This window comes from Thalassophryne amazonica, chromosome 20 (genome assembly GCF_902500255.1).
Source record: "Thalassophryne amazonica chromosome 20, fThaAma1.1, whole genome shotgun sequence".
NCBI lineage: Eukaryota > Metazoa > Chordata > Actinopteri > Batrachoidiformes > Batrachoididae > Thalassophryne > Thalassophryne amazonica.
Genome location: NC_047122.1, coordinates 56,114,197 through 56,135,462, shown reverse-complemented (window position 1 = coordinate 56,135,462; position 21,266 = coordinate 56,114,197). Strand labels below are relative to the sequence as shown.

Here is a 21,266-nt window from a genome sequence, read left to right as displayed (position 1 = left end):
AACGCGTCTGAAAGTTTCATGATGTGATGATTCATGTCTGTCTCTCCTTGTCCTCTGTCTCCTTCTTGTGTCCATTTCTGGTTGTCACTGTTCTGTCTTCCATATGGACTTCCTGTTTTATTTTGTAATCACCTGTTCTGAGTGTGTTTCTGTAGCTTTCTTCCTGTGTCTCTCCTCAGCTGTTTCCCATTAGTGATTACCCTCACTTGTCTCCAATTTGTGTGATTACCTCCCTGTGTATTTAAACAAATGTGTTCCTCTTAGGCCTTGCCTGAATGTTGTGCTGCTTGTTGTCAGTTTTTAGTGGTTCTCTGTGATTGAGTTGTTGTATCTGATTCCCATGGTTTTGTTTATGGGGTTGCCTGCTGTTTTTAGATGCTGTTGCCAGTTACTCTGTTTGCTCTCTGCGCTTTGACGCCATGCTCTGTTTTAGGATCGATCCACCAGCCTATCCACTCATGGACACTGTTGCATGACTTTACTGATTTGTCTTCTCTGTACTGACTACTGCACTGCTGTTATTTTAGGCCAAAACCATCTTTATCTCTGCTTTGGGGTCTTCAACCAACCTCTCCTGAGGATAGACAGTCATTTATTTATTCACTTTTATTTATTTATTTTTTTGCAGATGATAAATTCCTTAATATGCAAATAAAAGTGGTGAGCCCTATATATATATATATATATATATATATATATATATATATATATATATAAAATCAGCCAAGTGTTGGAGCAGATTGTACACCAATCAGTATATCCCAACCCACTCTACCCCATGCAGTTTTGCAGTACAAGCCATATATTGCATGTGTTTTGCAAAAATGTGTCTGGTGTGACTGGAACAACTGGAAAAGGTGATTTAAGTATATTATATCTAGTCAATAACATGAAAAAGCACACTGTATAGTCCCAGTTATCTCAGTCATGGGTGATTCTTAGACTACGGGCACTTATGTCCTTTGATCATATTGTATGAAAAACAGAAAAAAGGGGAAATTTCACATTTTCATAGTTATCTTAACAATGAAAGTGTGATAAGAAATTTGTTCTAGTAGTCTATGATGACTTTTTCACCTTTTTTCAGCATCATTATATGCAAATATTGCCATTTTGTGCTTGTCCCACACCCAGACTTTTGATCTTCAATGATAAAAATGAATGGTAAAGAAATGTTTTTTCTAATGTTTTAAAATATCTCTGAATAAAATTTCAGTAAAATAATCAAAACATAATTGGGGTATTCAATGTCATACAACTGTTGTGATTTTTTTAAACAAAATGTAGTTGTCCCACACTATTGCCGTAATTTCCACCACAACACTGTAATGTCCCTTTTAAACAGTTTGTATGAAAGATTGTTTGGGTAGTTTCTATGGATATAAACAGTGACATCAGAGCACATGTATATAGCGCCAAATCACAACAAACAGTTGCCCCAAGGCGCTTTATATTGTAAGGCGATGGTGTGGTGTAAATTACATTTACAAGGCCAACAGTGCCCGTAGTTAAACAATAACCCTCATATCTAAATAATGCACCATTTAAATAACCCCAAAATTCTGTGCTCAACTTTAGACCAGGGTTTTGCTCACTTATGGGACAATCTCTTTCCTCTGCCATATCATAGGAATGCACTGTGCCTAACCACAGCTTTATTTTTCAACCAGTATGCCAACAAACACTCAATTTAATGCAGTTATAGGTATTACTTAAACATCATTGGCACTGTGGTTGAAAATGACAACTGTTGGTCATGTGTTATCCTGTGCACTGCTTCATGCAAGTGGGAAACAGGATACTTGTCCTGAGATTGCCAGTTTCATACCTCAAATTGCTTAGTGTTAAATGACAGAACCACTGATTTCAGATTGAGATGTCCAAGTTTTATACTGCACAAGCTTGGCATCTGCCTGTTCTGTGGTTAGTCAGTGTGTTTGTAAAAAATAAATAAATAAATAAAATAAAACAATATTTTGTCTATATGTAGCCATTTTTATGTATTTCGATGTTTGTTTGTTTGTTTGTTTGTTTGTTTTTCTGCTTCGATTTGGCTTGGCCTTTCAGTGATGTTGGCATACATGCACCCACATGTGTGTTTCAATCCCTGACCCCTGTGTGAGAAGGATGTTTTGTTGTTGACCTACACTGCCCCCATGCTGATCTCTGACACAGCCACAGCTAATTTATAAGCCTCTTCCACAGGATTATCTTTCTTTCTTGTGTGCAAAGTCATTGACCAAACAGGAAGGCAAAGATACCGGTTTCAGATAGAACTGACCGATACCCACCGAACAACAGTGCCTACTGCTATGAAACCTTATTTCTGGATTGATTAACATCACTGACAATGTAGAGGATCTCACTGAAAGATGGACATTTTAACTAGTCTTGTTGCCATTCCATCAAATGGAAAACCCAACCACACACAAAATATTATGGTGCCAACGTATATGTCAAATGAAAGCCATACACAAGTAAAAATGTATACAGTATGTAGATAATGGTGAAGTAATTTGTACCAACTAATTACAAATATTTTTGATCAATATATGGTTTAGCCCATTCATCTGGACTTCTTGACCTGTTGACAGATTACTTACCTTAATGCACATAGCTGTGATTACATTGTTAATACTCCCACCATGTATAATTCATGTGGTTTCCTTTGGTCTTTGAGATGTACAAAAAAAATATGCCAGATTTGTTGCTTCCCCAGGCATAGTTTTGTAATAAGGTAGCACAAAGAAGGGCTTTAATTTAAAACCAGATGAAATGTAGGCTGTCATCTCTGTTGCTTCTTGCAAACTTCATATGCCCACTTTAACCATGTCCTTCCTCGTGCATGCCTGCTGCGAAGCTCCATCTGGTGAAGTCAAAGGCAAATGTTGCACAAAACTGTTTCTCCAGTCACATTCACAGATGGGCGCTAAGACTTCTCATTGTGTTCACTCGTCTACTTTGTTTACTATGTCGATGAAGTGAGCCAACTGTAAATAACATCACTATGAATGGCCATAGTGTCTTCCACTTGCTGCTGACTGAATTTCGTGAACTCCAACACATATTCAATGACTTGAAAATGTTCTTGTATCCATTTCCTGAGTTGTCCAAATTTAAAATGACAGTTTAGAGGGATCATATTAAACGTTTTAACTCGTGTTGCATTACTTAGAGTTTTTCTAAAGAATTTAATTTTATGAGTTGTTTTCAAGATAAATAATAACTTATCTTAGCCATAATGCAGTTTGTGATATATTCAGGTCATTCAACTTAGAATCAATTTGACATTTACATGGTGTTGCAAAATAGCAAATTGACTTCTGTTTTCCACTGTAGGTTATGTGCAATCCATCTTAAGTTGTGCTTGCAATGCAAAAATAAGTCAACAGATTGCAACGAAGATACTCACCCAGAGACTCTCAAACTTTACAAGTCCAACAATGAAGAGGTGACGTATTCCAATTGACAGCAAGTTTTCTTTTTTAATAAAGTTGATCTAAAATCTATATTCTGGTCTTTCTTTCATGTGCACCCATGGGACAAACCTTCAAGTTTAAGGGTGGACTCTTATGCAAGGTATATCAATCCATTCCATCCCCAATGGTCACATAATGATACAACCAATAGTGGTTTTCAAAAAAAATTTTTCAAATGAAGTCCATCCCACGCTTATCCATGAAATCCAGCAGCAGAAACGCATCACAGCTTCATTTCAGTCTTGAGCAAACAATATTTCAAACTGGCATTAAAAAAAAAAAAAAAAAATCATTTGTGATACATGAGAGTTCCACACTCTGAAACTAGCACCTCAGCATTGCATGTTGACAATCGGAGATACCACCCTGAGGTACCAGAGGGAAATAAGATAAGATGCTGCCCGTGTTTCTAATACCATCCAGAGGTAGAGCATCCATAAACCCTACTGGTCAGCTCCTTTTTTGCCGTGCAGACTCGTTTGAAACATTCCTGATCCTGTCTGTTCTGTCAGATGGGAAAGTAGAGCAAGCACTAGTCACGCTTGCCCAACCCCCTTCTTCTGGTGGCAGCAGTAGTTTATTTATACTGATACTACTGATAGGAGTGTGTGTGTGTGTGTATATAATTGTCCAAATTACATTAACCAAATATTTATAATTAATAATTTTCACCACAGAATTAGAATAGATATTAAGAAGTTCTCTCTCTCTTTCTTTCTCTCTCTCTCTCTCATATATATATATATATATATATATATATATATATATATATATATATATATAATTAGTATTAGTTGATGTGGGGGGATACTTATAATTAGTTTGAATCATTTGTCATGCCTTTGACTAGTTATTGGAAAAATATGAATAACATGTTCCAAGTTCCTTCTAAGTGTGTGTGTGTGTATGTACAGTGAGGAAAATAAGTATTTGAACACCCTGCAATTTTCCAAATTCTCCCACTAAGAAATCATGGAGGGGTCTGCAATTTCCATCTTAGGTGCATGTCCACTGTGAGAGACATAATCTTAAAAAAAAAAACAAAACACAATGACAAATTATAATTTATTTGTATGTTACTGCTGCAAATAAGTATTTGAAGACCTGAAAATCAATGTTAATATTTGGTACAGTAGCCTTTGTTTGCAATTACAGAGGTCACACGTTTTCACACACTGCAGCAGGGATTTTGGGCCACTCCTCCATAAAGGTCTTCTCTAGAGCTTTCAGGTTTGGAGTTTCAGCTCCCTCCAAAGACTTTCTATTGAGTTCAGGTCTGGCGACTGGCCAGGCCACTCCAGGACCTTGAAATGCTTCTTACAGAGCCGCTCGTTAGTTGCCCTGGCTGTTTGTTTGGGGTCATTGTCATGCTGGAAGACCCAGCCATGACCCATCTTCAATGCTCTTGCAATACATGACCCCATCCATCCTCCCTTCAATACAGTGCAGTCGTCCTGTCCCCTTTGCAGAAGAGCATCCCCAGAGTATGATGTTTCCACCACCATGTTTCACGGTTGGGATGGTTTTCTTGGGGTTGTTCTCATCCTCTAAACATGGTAAGTGGAGTTGATTCCAAAAAGCTCTATTCTGGTCTCATCTGACCACATGACCTTCTCCCATGTCTCCTCTGGATCATCCAGATGGTCATGGTGAACTTCAAACGGGCCTGGACATGTGTTGGCTTGAGCAGGGGGACCTTGCTGCCCTGCAGGATTTTAAACCATGACAGCATCATCTGTTACTAATGTAATCTTTGTGACTGTGGTCCCAGCTCTCTTCAGGTCATTTACCAGGTCCTCCTGTGTAGTTCTGAGCTTTCTCAGAATCATCCTTAACCCCACAAAGTGAGATCTTGCATGGAATCCCAGACGAAGGGAGACTGATAGTCATCTTGTGTTTCTTCCACTTTTTAATAAATAATCATAATAGTTGTTGTCTTCTACCAAGCTGTTTGCCTGTTGTCCTATAGTCCATCCCAGCCTTGTGCAGGTCTACAGTTTTGTCCCTGGTGTCCTTAGACAGCTCTTTGGTCTTGGCCATGGTGGACAGGTTGGAGTGTGATTGAGTGTGTGAACAGGTGTCTTTTATACAGGTAACAAGTTCAAACAGGTGCAATTAATACAGGTAAAGAGTGCAGAATAAGAGGGATTCTTAAAGAAAATTAACAGGTCTGTGTGAGACAGAATTCTTGCTAGTTGGTAGGGGTTCAAATACTTATTTGCAGCAGTAACAAATTATTTTTTTAAAATCCTACATTGTGATTTCTGGATGATTTTTTTTTTTTTTTTTTTTTAGATTGTGTTTCACAGTGGACATGCACCTAAGATGAAAATTTGAGACCCCTCCATGATTTATAAGTGGGAGAACTTGCAAAACATACATACATGTGATGTGATGTTTCCAGTGAGAGTTTGGCAATGTGCATGACCACGCTTTTCTTTGTCTTTTCCTTGTCTAAGGTCGGGAACCGCTCAGGGCAACGTTGACAGTGCTGCCAGATCTGTGCGAGCCAAAGGCAAACCGCGGTAGAGTGTGGCACCTAGATGATGTTTGAGCTCCTTTAGCTGGGCACCAGGTCATTACGACTCTACGGAAGTGACAAGCGGAGCAGGGGCAGTGGGTGGGGGTTGGTGGACTTCAACCACTGATCCCAGATCAAACTGTGAACCACTTGCAGCTCAGAAATTGGATTAAGTGACCCACAACCCTTTTTTAAATGAACAGTCTTCTAGCCACTTGAACTACATATTACATTTAGTGGCACACTTAAAACAAACAAAAAAAAAGGCTGAGTAATTACTCACTGACCACTGAATATGGGAAATGTTTCATTGCTCCAGCTTTGAGTTTTATTTTGATATCAAATTGTTTCTGTGCTTATGAAAAGTGAAGTGTGTGTGTGTGTGTGTACTGTACCGTGCAGAAATTTTTGGCACCTTTTTAATGCATTAAGGTGTATTCAGGGTTCTCATGTATCCCATAATCCCTTTCGCGCCAGAAAGTCGCTGCAGTCAAAACAACAGAGAATCCACATGATGACAGTTGTAAATGAATATTATACTACAAAAATGTATTTTTTTTTAATGCTTTTTGTCACGTTCACGTCACAATTATAACGAATAATCCGTGTCTGCTACGTTTAATCGGCATGGAATTTAATAAAAGCAAACTGAATTTCAAACATATTATATATATATATATATATATATATATATATATATATATATATATATATATATATATATTAGTCTGGAACAAACAGTGTTGTAAAGAACAATAATCAAGACGTTAAAGAGCAAACTTCACTTTCCCCCAGAATGACATGATCAGGAAGCGATTGTAGCTCACAGCAGTTCCCATTGAAAATAACGGAGAGACAGCCTGTGATTCTCGCATGTTTACATAAAACAAATGCAATGACAACGTCTATAAACCAGATAATATATTCATGAGAGTTTTAGGCACAATATAAAAATAGTTTTATGTTGCAATGTTAATGGTGTTGTCCGTGTGCAGCCCGATCAGAGTGTCTCAATGCAGTTCTCAATGTTACTGAGATCTTGCAGCGCGGCGACCTCTCCGAGGTTTTGCGGGATTTGAAACCTGAAAAGGGCGGATGAAAACTTGATAGATTTTCATAAACGTGATGAAATTTGACAACTACGTTTTATTTCCATGTGTATTTTTTTTTGTGTATATAGGTTGTAGGACCTCCAAATATTTTAAGGATGGCAGGAGTTAACGTATGTGGAAATTGTGTTTTTACAATCATTTTAATATTACATGGTCATTTGTATTGTATTCTACTGGCCGGTACACTTACAAAGTTGTTGAAGAAAAAGTACAGCTCACTTTTGCTGGAACAGAACTGATTTTGTGTTGATATGCCAATAAAACGGGGCTGAGGGGCATTAAACACTACTTTTATTATAACTCTGGGATGCCTAAAACTTTTCCACAGTAGTGTGTGTGTGTGTGTGTCACACAAATGGTTCACCACCTGATTGAAAACAAGTGCCTTGAAACATTCCAGTTGATGTTTGTGTTGAAACATTCATTATGACCAGACATGCACCTAAGTGATACTCATGGTGCTTGTGCATGCTAAAAAATAACTGATGCACAGCCCAAAACACAAGGGAAGCACTTCATAAGAGGAAAGCAGTGACATATTGTAGGAAAAGTGTTTCCCTCTGCTGAGTACCAGTTATGTGCACCCCTGATTATGACTTTCATATTTAAAGGCCATCACCACTGCAGCATTTGTACATGTATTCTAACATATGTTGCATGATTCCTGTGAAATTCATGTGCAATGTACATTGTGAAAATACTTACACCCCCCCGAGTCAACCCAAGACACAGAACAATTTTTACAGTGTTTTGTTTTTTGTTTTTTTTTTGCAGTTGGACACTAACCCACCGATATTCAGGACAATCGGTCCATTGGTTGTGAAAAATGTTTGAGACAAAAATAAAAAAATAAATTCACACAAGTGACAACATAACCTTGGAGAAGGAAAATATTTAAGAATCTCCACATATGTATATCATTTTGAATAGAACCAGCTACAAAAGTGGAAGTGAATTATATTTAATTTAACCAAGCCACAGAGTCGTGTGAGTGCAGTGAATTTGTGCACGTGCGGGTCAGTGCAGTTCAACCGGCAATCCAACATGAGCTACAGTGAGGGTCAAAGCCAAGATAAGCCAGAGGCAAAGTCAGAAACTGCACAGCGAAGTGAAGCAGGGACAGAGCGTAATATGAAGTGGAGGCAAAAACAGTAAAACACCCATTAGCACTTTCCAGTGCAAATGCACAAATTCCTGTTTTTCTTTCTCTTACAATAAAAGTATTTTTACTTGAACTCACACCTTGCAAAACCAAACCAAAAAAAAGAGGGTGAGAGTAGGCTGAGGAGCCAGACGCAAGGTGGGGGGATGACGGGGACATGGCGGGCTGGCGCTCGCAATGGTTTGGGTGGGCAGATGGTGCCGACATATGTGCCTGTTAGGGTCAAAATAAATAAATACTGAGATGAACTGCGAGTGCTTCAAAGTGTGGATCAACTTAATGCTCAAGCCAATGGATTACTTTTTTCCCTCCCTTTTTCTTTACAACAATCACTGAGGAAAACCATTGCACAGATAATAATAAAGATAATTGCAGGGTTTCGAAATTTGAACATCAAAGTGATCCCTAATCCCTCAAATGCACATTTGCCTGGTGTGCAATATGACAATGCATGTGAGGTTCAGCTTCCTGGAAAGTGTTTGGTTCTTTTTTTTAATATATATTTTAATAAATATATATATGGGCAACATGATGGCTTAGTGATTAGCACTATTGCCTCACAGCGAGAAGGTCATAGGTTCAATTCCCGCCTGTGGCCTTTCTGTGTGGAGTTTGTATGTCCTCACCATTTCCTCCCACATCCAAAGACATGCCGGTTAGGTGGACTGAAATCTTTAAATTGTCCATAGGAGTGCGAGTGGTTGTGAATGTGTTTGTCTGTTTGTGGCCCTGTGACAGACTGGCATCCTGTCCTGGGTGTACCCCACCTCTCGCTCTGTGACTGCTGGGATAGGCTCCAGCCCCCACGACCCTCAATTGGACTAAGTGTGTGTGTGTGTGTGTGTGTGTGTGTTTCAAAGTAGAGACTGCGATCTGGAAGAATTGGAGATTCTACTAGTAGAATCTCTGATCGGAAACTCTATCAGTACAGTCTCCAATTCTACCAAGCCATTCATTATCATGACAAGATGATATTGAGACATAGAATGACAGGAATACCTTACTGTGGAAATTAGAAAAATATCTGTCATATCAACTTCACATTCTAATTCTACCAAATTGCAGACTCTGCTTTGAGATATATACACACACTAGATACGATATAAACTAGAACTGTTCAAAATGTCAAATGTTACAAATCTTTTGGACCACATGTTGTTCTTGTTCCACTAATAAATATAAGATTTGTATCAAATTTTATTGTAATCGGACATTGTTTAGGGCTCCCCCACAGATAACTATCAATCAATCAATCAATCAATTTTTTTTTATATAGCGCCAAATCACAACAAACAGTTGCCCCAAGGCGCTTTATATTGTAAGGCAAGGCCATACAATAATGATGTAAAACCCCAACGGTCAAAACGACCCCCTGTGAGCAAGCACTTGGCTACAGTGGGAAGGAAAAACTCCCTTTTAACAGGAAGAAACCTCCAGCAGAACCAGGCTCAGGGAGGGGCAGTCTTCTGCTGGGACTGGTTGGGGCTGAGGGAGAGAACCAGGAAAAAGACATGCTGTGGAGGGGAGCAGAGATCGATCACTAATGATTAAATGCAGAGTGGTGCATACAGAGCAAAAAGAGAAAGAAACAGTGCATCATGGGAACCCTAAAACATTAACTTCGATAACAGATAATCAGATAACTGAAAAGTTATCTTTGATAAAGAAAAAATGATAAACCACCCAAAAATGTATCGGAAGTTACAGATAACTGATAAATTCCAATATTGTCTCTGGTACATTTGTAACTACTAATAATAAACTGAATTTGAGTTTTAACGCCACAGTGGCTTTTACTAGAATTAAAAGTGACATGCAAAATGTTTTGCATGTTTAGAGAATGTGCGCTCAATTTATTAGTGCCGTGTGCACATTTTATGATGTTGTAAAACGTGCACTCTGTACTGTCTACATAAATGTTGGCTTTACACTGTGCGAGTTTTAACCCTTTTTCAGATGATTTTTCATTCATGCAAGAATTTTTTGGACCGAGTTTAAGGTTCTGCATCGTGTAGTGTACATGGAGTAACAAGCTGCGTTTAACATCTGACGACCACCTCCTGATCGCCGATCGTATGGTCGAATGAAAATCAAACCTGTTTTGATTTTGATTTGATTGTTTTGATTTTTGATTTTGACCTGATATTATTCTGGTCGGCCGTCGTGGGGTTATCCTGCTGCTGAAAAGCTACAAGCATCCAACCTCTCGTACTGTGCCTGTGCAAACACTGCAGAGCTGTCTTGTAATGTTGTTGTTTTTTTGTTTTTTTTGCTGCTGTTTTGTTTTTAAACTTAATTTGTAAAAAAAAAAAAGCCATTTGCAAAGCCAAAAAGTTGATTTGACAACCATCTGATATAACCGGGGTCAAAATGAGTAGAACACTACCATTTACTGGTACCCAGACGCTTAGTACTTAGGGTGAATACTGCCATGAACACTATTGGCCAGTAGATGGCAGTAGAGCCCTGAAAAACATGCCAAAACAAAATTACAGATAATCCGTGTCTGCTACATTTGAAATGCGTGGAATTTAACAAAGGCAAATACAATAACAACGTCTATAAACCCAAATAATATATTCACGAGAGTTTTAGGCACTAGAGTTTAATGCTGTTGTTCGTGGAGCCTGAACAGTGTGTCTGAAATGCATTTGTCCTGTCGTGAGCATACTGAGATTACATAATCCTACCCATAATGCACTGCTGGGCACAGCATGTGCTCACAAAACCTTAAAAATTAGCACATTACTTTAAAACTAAAACATATATCTGATATTTTCACTTTATAAAACTTCAGACATGACAGTAATTTTAAATAACTTAAATTTTAAATAACCAAAATTAGTTTGGTTAAAATTTGAACCATAAGTTAAAAATGTATGCCTCTGGATGACTTAGGTGATATTGCCAGCATATCAGTTTGGTGTTAAAGAAAATTATTTTATTTTTTTTAACCAGTTCTCCTTTATCTGCAGAGGATAGAGATGTTTTTCATAGAAACATCACTCTTCTGTTTGCAGAGGGTAAAACTGTACATCTGTTACAAAACTTTTAACAGGTAGGTGCTGAACTAATTTTAACAGTGCTTGTTGCTGTTCAACTTTATTAGTCTAAAAATTATCAGACAAAAATTAATCGGAAGATAATTGGTCCGATAATGGTTTTTAAAGTTATCTAAAAGGATAATCCGATAATGGATAATGGACTGTGCCCACCACTGTCCCCCACAAAGCAACAATTTTCCCAATCAAGCAATGTAGTAATCCAGTAATTCCAGTAATGTTCTTCTCTGGGTGACCAATCAACCACCACTTTTTCCGATTAGAAGCCATCACATGAACCTGTAAAAGAAAAATAATGGCATCAGTCTTGTCCCGTTAGGGTGATGTTGCCTTGCCAGCGGAGGGAGCAGAAAATGTGTCATTCTGGGGGACTCTAAATCTTATCTGCTTGAGTTCCTATAAATCCCAAAGTGGAACAAAAAAATGTAGCCCAAAGTCTGTCACAACTTTTATTTTTTCACTATATAACATGAACAGCCCTAATGTATACTCTAAAAACTGTGAAATTAACAGGGAAATCCTGTAAAATTGTGACATGAAGAAAAAAAATGTGGAACGAAGCTGAGCTGTGAATTGAACAGTTCAAATATGTTAAAATAATCCATATACCATTGTCGAATTTACAAATGACTAGTTTAAACACAGAAAAACCGTAATACCAAAAACTTTACAATACAGTTAAAATGTTTTTTGTTTTCTTCTGTCAATTTGAATTTTAGCATTGTTTACGACTTCACACAAGAATTTTCACAAATACAGTAAAATACTGGAAATTATGGGCTTGAAAAAAAGAGGTGATGTGTCTGTTTAAATCTCATTTTGAGGATATTTAAACATAAGGTGACCTTTTTTGCAGAGATTTTATCTTCTAAATAGACAAATAATCTGTTCCATATTTGCATCGTAATTATTAGCATGCAAAAATAAAGAATAGGTTCATTTTGCAATTAAATAATTATTAATCAATAAGACAGAGCTAAATGGGGTGCTGGCCAATTGGTTAATGCATTTGGTTTCAGTACGGAACGTTCCTGGTTCAAACCCCACCCCTGCCACATTCCTCCATGTAATGTGATGCTGTGTCAGCAACAGCATCCAGTGTAAAACTTGTGCCAAATCAACATGCAGACCCACCTTGGATCTGCTGTGGATACCCTGAGTGAGAGCAGCTGAAGGGACTGTGTGTAGATTAAAAAAAAAAAAAAATGTTTTGATAACAGCATGGCCATACCAATTCAACACATAAGGGACATTAAAAGTCTAGTTTTTTAAATTTTGTTGTTGAAAATTACGGGTGTAAACTGTAAAATTAATACATTTTATATAAAACCATTTACATTTTCAGTGTAGTTTTTACATACAGTAATTACCCAGGTAACCACAGCTGCCAGATTTTTTTTTTTTTTCCATAAAATATTATTATTACGTGTGGCTCCTCTGTGACGTTCATTTCTGCACATCACTGTGCTCGTTTTCTTTTGTCGCCTGAAGTGCTGCTGAGCAGCTACCGAGTCTGCACGCCACACTCTGTTTCCATCTTATGCATTCCTGACCTTGCATCTGCCTCCTGCAAAACCAAAAAGCCCGTGGCTCAGGTTTACTGAGAGCCAGGCTGAAAGAGGTGATATCCTCCAGCAAACAATTGGCTGCCACATGCAGAGTGTTCTGTCCCTGTTTTAACAGCACACGCCTGCCCGCCTCCAGTCCAGATTTACTGCTCTGCACAGACAAGTAAATGGAAAAGCACTGTAACATCGACACTGCGTTTTATTTATATATGCCACGCTGGTTCGCCTTCATGGGTCAGCATCCGTCGCTGCGTCTGCACGTGTGCATTCACCATGACTTCTCGATGTTTGGGTGCACACGTGACATTTTTTACAACCAGTTCTTGGATTTTTTGTCCCATTTTGGCAAGCTTATTTCAGAGCAGAGTTCAGGATTGGCCATTTTTGAACACATGAATCCGAGACACACAGGGCCGGTGTCGCCGACCAAACGGCCCTCCCCTAAAAATTGGTCGGCCCTGTCTTCACTGCGCATGCATCATTAACCACGATTCACGGATTATCACCTCCGTTTCTGCTTCAAACTGCACTCCAGTCCTCATCTATCTCAATGACAGATATCCGAAGCTTTAGTACAACAATCATGTCCACATAAATTCAGCATTATTTCATCATAAAAGACAGAGGAAGCGATCAGAGTGACGCGGCCACACCGGCTGCTTGCTGCTGGAATAACAGTCTATCAAGCACGATAAATTAATGCCAAAATCCAGATGCAACCAGCACCTGCTAAATTTCATTTAAACAATGATCAATCTCATTGCTTGAACAAACCTCCCCTATTTGCATATTCCTGCCAAGAATTTTGCGCGCACATGTGGACAAACCCTTTCGGGTTGCATATGCATAAAAGCAAATGGCCAAAATGACAAAAGACAGTATTTTGTGCATTTTAAAGATTCAATCCTCATCATGCACGTTTTGCAAATCAGCATGCAAGTGTATTTGGGAGTGCAGTCATATGTATGTTTGCATGTTTTTTCACTTGTAAACCTTCTATAAATGAAGTCCACTGTGTCAAACAATACAGGCACTTATTCACCTCATACATTCATACATGTGCCTGGTGATGGGAGCAACAGGGAATGTATATGTATAATGCAGTTGTAAACTGCTGTTAATTGTCATTAACCACACAATGCAATAACAATCACTTGCCAAAGCCAGACGAAATCTTGACAAACCGAAATATATATTGAAAATTGAAAAAAAAAAAAAAAAGTACAAAATAAAAAAAAATAATAATAATTCAATAGGGGAGGTGTTGGTCTAGCGGTTAAAGTGTTGGGCTTGAGACCAGAGGATCCACTGTTCAAATCCCAGTCTGACTGGAAAATCACTAAGGGCTCTTGGGCAAGGTCCTTAATCCTGTAGTTGCTCCCGGTGTGTAATGAGTACCTTGTATGGCAGCACCCTCACATTGGGGTCAATGTGAGGAATTATTGTAAAGCACTTTGTGCGTCTGATGCAGATGGAAAACTGCTATATAAATGTAGACCATTTATTTAATTTTACCAATACAATAGACTAATAAGGTGTGTGAGGCATGTCTGAGTTGCTCGGCAAAAGACTATGTTTCAAAGCAAATTCCTCACTTTGTAGAATTAAAGCACTTTTCCTGACAAATACTGAAAGGATTTTTTTTTTTTTTTAAAGCTTTAGCCATGATTAAAAAACACTCCGAAACTTTGATGTTTTTGCAAAATGCTTTGGTTGTAAGGCTGGATCAAGTCCCTGATGTACTCCGGTGCCTGTCCGGAGTACATCAGGGCAACATCAGTAACTAGGCAATACTTTGAAGCATAACTTAAGCACGACTTGACTAAATTAAGTAATTTATATGTGTGTGTGTGTGTGTGTGTGTATATATATGAGTTGACTTGATGAATGCTTTAGCAGTGTTGGTGGTCAAGTGGTGAGTGAACTTGGTTGTGGAACCCCACCCCTGACACATTTCTCCATGTAATGTCGAGTTGCATCAGGAAGGACATCCAGCATAAAACTTGTGCCAATTCAACATGCAAGATCCACCTCGGATCTGCTGTGGCAACCCCGAGTGAAGAACACTGGAGCAGCCAAAGGGAAATACTTCTATTCAATGAACACAATTATAATCCTGAGGAATAAGTGACATATAATCAAAACTTTTAAGTTCTGGGAACAACTGACTTAAAGTTTATGAAGTCAAAAATTCCCCCCAAAAAATAGGGTGTTAGGGGTTGGTAAGGTTTGACCATACTTGTGTGAAGCGCCTTGAGACAGCTTTGGAGTGATTTGGTGCGATTATAAATGAAATACATTGAAATTGAATTGCCTCAATGTTTTTGAGTTCTGATAACTTGTTTTGGTTTATAGTGCAGCAGATAACACTATGTACAAAGGACTGCAAATGGCAATGGAAAAAACAAATTCCGCACAAATACTACTTAAAACAAAAACTGATTAGCCAAATTTTCAATAGGCAGCCAGGTAGGAGACATCTGAACAATTACACAGGTGTTAAAATTAACAGTTGCTCCAATCATATTGAAAACTATACCACATTATTTGTCTGATCACAAAGATTCCAAAAAGTATATGATGTGTATACGCTTAGTTCCTCTCTAGTGACTTGGTTGACATGGGTACAGACAGTGCTGCAGAAATCTGAAATAATCTTTCAAATATTGGTCCAAGCAGGATCATACAAAGCCTCAACCATTTCAATTTTCAAGATGAAAAACAAAAAAGTGAAAATTGGCTGCTATTCTGGCATATTAAATTGCACAGAATCGGCCAATATGGATGTTCTTAGTGTCCAAAAGTAGCCATTTTCACTACGAAGAAGTTCTATACATGCACTGAGTTCCATCAGGGTGGTGCTTAGCCCTATACAGTAGTGTTCAGAATAATAGTAGTGCTATGTGACTAAAAAGATTAATCCAGATTTTGAGTATATTTCTTATTGTTACATGGGGAAACAAGGTACCAGTAGATTCAGTAGATTCTCACAAATCCAACAAGACCAAGCATTCATGATATGCACACTCTTAAGATTATGGAATTGGGTTATTAGTAAATAAAAAAGTAGAAAAGTGGCTGTTCACAATAATAGTAGTGTGGCATTCAGTCAGTGAGTTCGTCAAGTTTGAGGAGCAAACAGGTATGAATGAGGTGTCCCCTATTTAAGGATGAAGCCAGCACCTGTTGAACATGCTTTTCTCTTTGAAAGCCTGAGGAAAATGGGACGTTCAAGATATTGTTCAGAAGAACAGCATAGTTTGATTAAAAAGTTGATTGGAGAGGGCACAACCTATACGCAGGTGCAAAAAAATTATAGGCTGTTCATCTACAATGACCTCCAATGCTTTAAAATGGACAAAAAAAAAAAAAAAAAACAGATGTGCGGAAGAAAATGAAAAAACAACCATCAAAATGGATAGAAGAATAACCAGAATGGCAAAGGCTCACCCATTGATCAGCTCCAGGATGATCAAAGACAGTCTGGTGTTACCTGTAAGTGCTGTGACAGTTAGAAGACGCCTGTGTGAAGCTAATTTATTTGCAAGAATCCCCCGCAAAGTCCCTCTGTTAAATAAAAGACGTGCAGAAGAGGTTACAATTTGCCAAAGAACACATCAACTGGCCTAAAGAGAAATGGAGGAATATTTTGTGGACTGATGAGAGTAAAATTGTTCTTTTTCGGTCCAAGGGCCACAGACAGTTTATGAGACGACCCCCAAACTCTGAATTCAAGCCACAGTTCACAGTGAAGACAGTGAAGCATGATGGTGCAAGCATCATGATATGGGCATGTTTCTCCTACTATGGTGTTGGGCCTATATATCGCATACCAGGTTTTCATGGATCAGTTTGGATATGTCAAAATACTTGAAGAGGTCATGTTGCCTTATGCTGAAGAGGACATGCCCTTGAAATGGTGTTTCAACAAGACAATGACCCCAGACACACTAGTAAACCAGCAAAATCTTGGTTCCAAACCAACAAAATTAATGCCTCGCAGATGTGAAGAAATCATGAAAAACTGTGGATATACAACTAAATACTAGTTTAGTGATTCACAGGATTGCTAAAAAGCAGTTTGAACATAATAGTTTTATGTTTGTAGCGTCAATAGCAGATGCTACTATTATTGTGAACACCCCTTTTTCTACTTTTTTTTTTACTAATAGCCCAGTTTCATAGCCTTAAGAGTGTGCATATCATGAATGCTTGGTCTTGTTGGATTTGTCAGAATCTACTGGTACCTTGTTTCCCATGTAACAATAAGAAATATACTCAAAACCTGGATTAATCTTTTTACTCACATAGCCACTGCTATTATTCTGAACACTACTGTATATCATGGCATGAAGAGGATGAGAGTCTACAATTCCCCCATAAATGGGGAATTATCATCGTTACTTCCCTCAAGGATGGTACCCATTTACAATGTGGTAGGATGCGATAAGAGTGAAATGTCTTATACAAGGACCCAGACAGGTAGCATGACTGGGAATCGAACCAAGTGGTACATAGTTTTCAGCAGCACCCTTGCCGTGCCGAAGTAATTCTGGTTGAGTTGAAAAATATGCTTGGCCATACCAACCTTGGCAGCCATGTTGTAATATGGCTATTTTAAAAATATGAATGGCTCAATGGCATTTTCAAATAAATACTATGGAAGGACTTTATTGTTTTTTTTTTTGTTTTTTTTTTTCCCATTTAAAACTTTAACACTTTGAAAATTGTGACAATATTTTCAGATACTTACTTCAAGGAACCAGTCTGACCTCAAGCACATAGAATTAGATAAACAGGAATTTGCATTACTGCACAACAATCCCCCATATCATACACAGAGTATTAGAATTATTCAGTCACTTACGGGTTGCCATAGTCCCAGACTACACACTGAGGATCAGATGTACCCTGCAAGATAAGAGAGGGGATAGAGAAGATAAGCTGTTATTACCATTCGGCAGAATCAGTGAGACAGAACAGCTTGTTGCAAGACGACAGAGTGATGCTGCATGGGTGATGGAGAGAGGCAAACAGACAATGAAAGAGTAGGATGGAGACTGGCGGAGAGAACGGAAAATGGAGAAAGCATCAGTGTCGGAGGACAGAACAGCAAATTTCTGCTGTGGCTGCAGGTACAAGGTGCACCAGCAATGGAAGGAGAGCGGTGGACACAAACAGGAAGTCATTTTGTGCATAATACCATGCTGCAGGTTGAGGTCACAAGTACCGAATGGCAGAAAGCATCTGAATGCTTTAGTTACAGTAAACAACCATAACACTAAGAGATAGGCATTGGAGGAGCAATGCATAACCTGCATGTGCACATAATACTATGCAATGGCACCTGCAATGAACTTTCACAGTACTCAATCTATATATTAACTATACACAAAATACAATGTTTTGACTTGGAAACATAATAGATGCATAAATTAATTCCAAAGGCATTTGCTTAATCATGTACAGAAGAGGGACAATGTTGCACCAGGCACAGTCAGTGCCAACAGCAAGAACATAAACATGGCACAAATGCCATCTAATGGTGCCACTAATCTGCTGCATTCCCTTGGTCCTGCTTAAGGTCTCTGCATCTGCTTGCTTCAGCACAAATGCCTAGTGAGGCTATGCTATACAGTTGCTTGCATTTTGTAATCGTTTTGTGCTTGCTAGATCGGTTAAAATGACAATATTTCTAAATGTGTGCTTGGCAAATCAAGAGCTGCTCCAGATGAGTGATTATTATACTGTGTTACCAGTGATGTATAGGTTACTCTTGTAATATCACAGATACAAAGTATGGCTTGAAAATAATCTGTAAAATTAGATAAAATTTTTATCTTGGGAAAAAAAATTTCAAGGTAAAAGTCTTGTAAGAGTTGATTTTTTACAAGCTTGCTCACTCATCTTCAACCGCTTACTCCAATTAAGGGTTGTGGGGTGTTGGAGCCTATCCCAGTAGTCATAGAGCATGAGGTGGGGTACACCCTGGACAGTATGCCAGTCTGCCGCAGGGCCACATATAGTCAAACACATGCACACCTACGGACAATGCAGTTTCCAATCCACCTAACCTGCATGTCTTTGAATGTGGGACCCACGCAAACACATGGAGAACATGCAAACTCCACACAGAAAGGCCACAGGTGGGATTCGAACCCATGACTTTCTTGCTGTGACCCAACCGTGCTAACCAATAATCCACTGTGCTGCCTTTTTCACGAGCTAAAATGTACAAAATATACATCAAAAGGACTGTTTAATGTTGAAATCAAACAGCTGCTAAATCCACAATACAGATCAGATACAGATCAAATTTAGTCTATTCATTGAGAGTGCGAGTTTTAACGTCACTGTTACAAATAAGAGCAATTGATGCACTTTTGATTGAGATATCATACAAAATGTACACCAATGTGCTCTTCTATATTAAATTAAATGTCCACAAAATCCACAAACTTTGTCAGGCGATGGTGAGTGCTGGTCTGCACCTCACTTTAAAACATGAGTGACGGGCATATGTAATGTAAAATATACATTAAAATGTTAAATTTAATTGGCCACAAAATCTGGATCAGAGCCAGATCAAACTTTGGATATCATCCTACATAACTATATCAAATATGAAAGAAATTTTCTTTTTTGACAGTTATGAATTTTTTTTTAAATAGATTGTGTTAAAGAACAGGATTTTTCCTGACTTTGACCTTGAAAGCTGAATCACATCTTGCCTATCAGGATATTAATCTTCAGTAAAAATTTTCATAACGATACATATGAAAAATTGTGGGCTCCAGGCTGTTCACAAGCAAACTGGGTCAAAAACATAACCTCCTCCAGCTTCGTTGGCAGAGGTAATGAAGGCCGGGATCATTATCTTCACCTGATTGGTCACGACATGATTCACCGATTATCAACGCTGATGAAAGCATCATATGTCTCCATCACCTGTACGCTTCATTTGGCCACAACTAGATTGTGATTGATCAAGCTGACATAACAAGGAACTCCAGTCTCAGTCTGAGAAACATAACCGAGTGCTCAATAAGTTCCCGGACCTTGAGAGTGAGACTGATCGACCCCCTTGTTAACTCGATCAAGTACCCACAACAGAGGTGCCATTTATCCACCGCATTGAAGATGAGAAAACCCGATCCTCTCTGTGCCACTCGATGACACAAACTGGGCTCACCTCTGCTCAACCAAAATGGAGGAGCGCCACCTAATGGTAAAGATGATGCCCACTCACTGCAACAAATTACATTTGGAGTCGGGGGGGAATAAAAAAAATTCTGAACACCATGTGAATGTTTTCTGAGCAGTGTTAAAGTAGATGTAAAGTCTGGATTAATTTCTCCAAAGGCAAGGTCAACCTCCGCTTCCGAGTGGTTCACGATTGATTGTGGGATTCCAAGAATATGTGAAATCTGGAATGTCTACAACGCCAGACCAAACGCAAACAGATGATGCAATGTACAAAATACAGATTAGAAGGTAGCCGACAGATTTGACGACCACGACGGTGCTTATTTGTTCTTTCCTAGTGTTCCTGGATGTTAAGAGGACATGCCATTTGACTTACGACACAGCATAAGTGGGGCCCTTGTCCTTGCATGACTTCTGCAGATTTTCAGCACTGCATTAATAAATACCTTTCAATATGGGCTCCTTGTATATATTCCAAAAGCAGCGTTTATGGACAGTAATATTGGTGCGTAGCTTCAAGACTTGTTTAATGTCACTCTCAGACACGTGTGGTTTTCTTGTAGGTATTTACAACCATCTGAGAATTGCACATTGGTGTGCAAAAGGCTTCCTGAATATTGGCTGTGAATATCTATCCTAATCAGGAGACATACGTTACTCTAGAAGAACTGAACTATGTTGGTGGTTGGGAATCACAAAAGACCTTTACTTCATGTAGATATTGTTTAAGATTGTTTTTTTTTTTCAACTATGTGTGACCAACTGGATCACAATCTATCTCAAAGTCCATTTTTGGACTGATTTACAAAGTACATTTTGTAAAGTAAAGCAGTCTGCTGGGATACATTTGGTCTCACACTTATTGTTCAACAAGCACTGTGGTGAAGTTAGTCTGTCATAGTGTTAAATCAACTCCTTTCAATGAAAATGACTATTAATGTTATATTATAAAATAAAAAAAATTCTAAAATGATGACCTTCACTCACAGTGAATAGTAATCTCAACATTGTGAATTAAAAGAAATAAAAATATAAATGCCATAAAATAAGTGCACCCTTTAATATAAAACTCACGTGAACCATCATTATAACATCCCGTCTTCTTCAGACAAGTCAAGGGATGGAAACATGGGAATTTCCAAGGCAACTCTATAGA

The 21,266-nt window shown here is 38.4% G+C and overlaps 1 protein-coding gene across 1 annotated transcript in view; it reads right to left on the bottom strand.

Moving 5' to 3' along the window:
• Positions 1-21,266, bottom strand: part of adgrb2 (adhesion G protein-coupled receptor B2) — a 695,462-nt gene that overhangs the window by 231,796 nt on the left and 442,400 nt on the right. Inside the window, 1 exon segment of the mRNA XM_034161569.1 lies at positions 17,772-17,815. Within this exon segment, the coding sequence (XP_034017460.1) occupies positions 17,772-17,815 (44 nt within the window).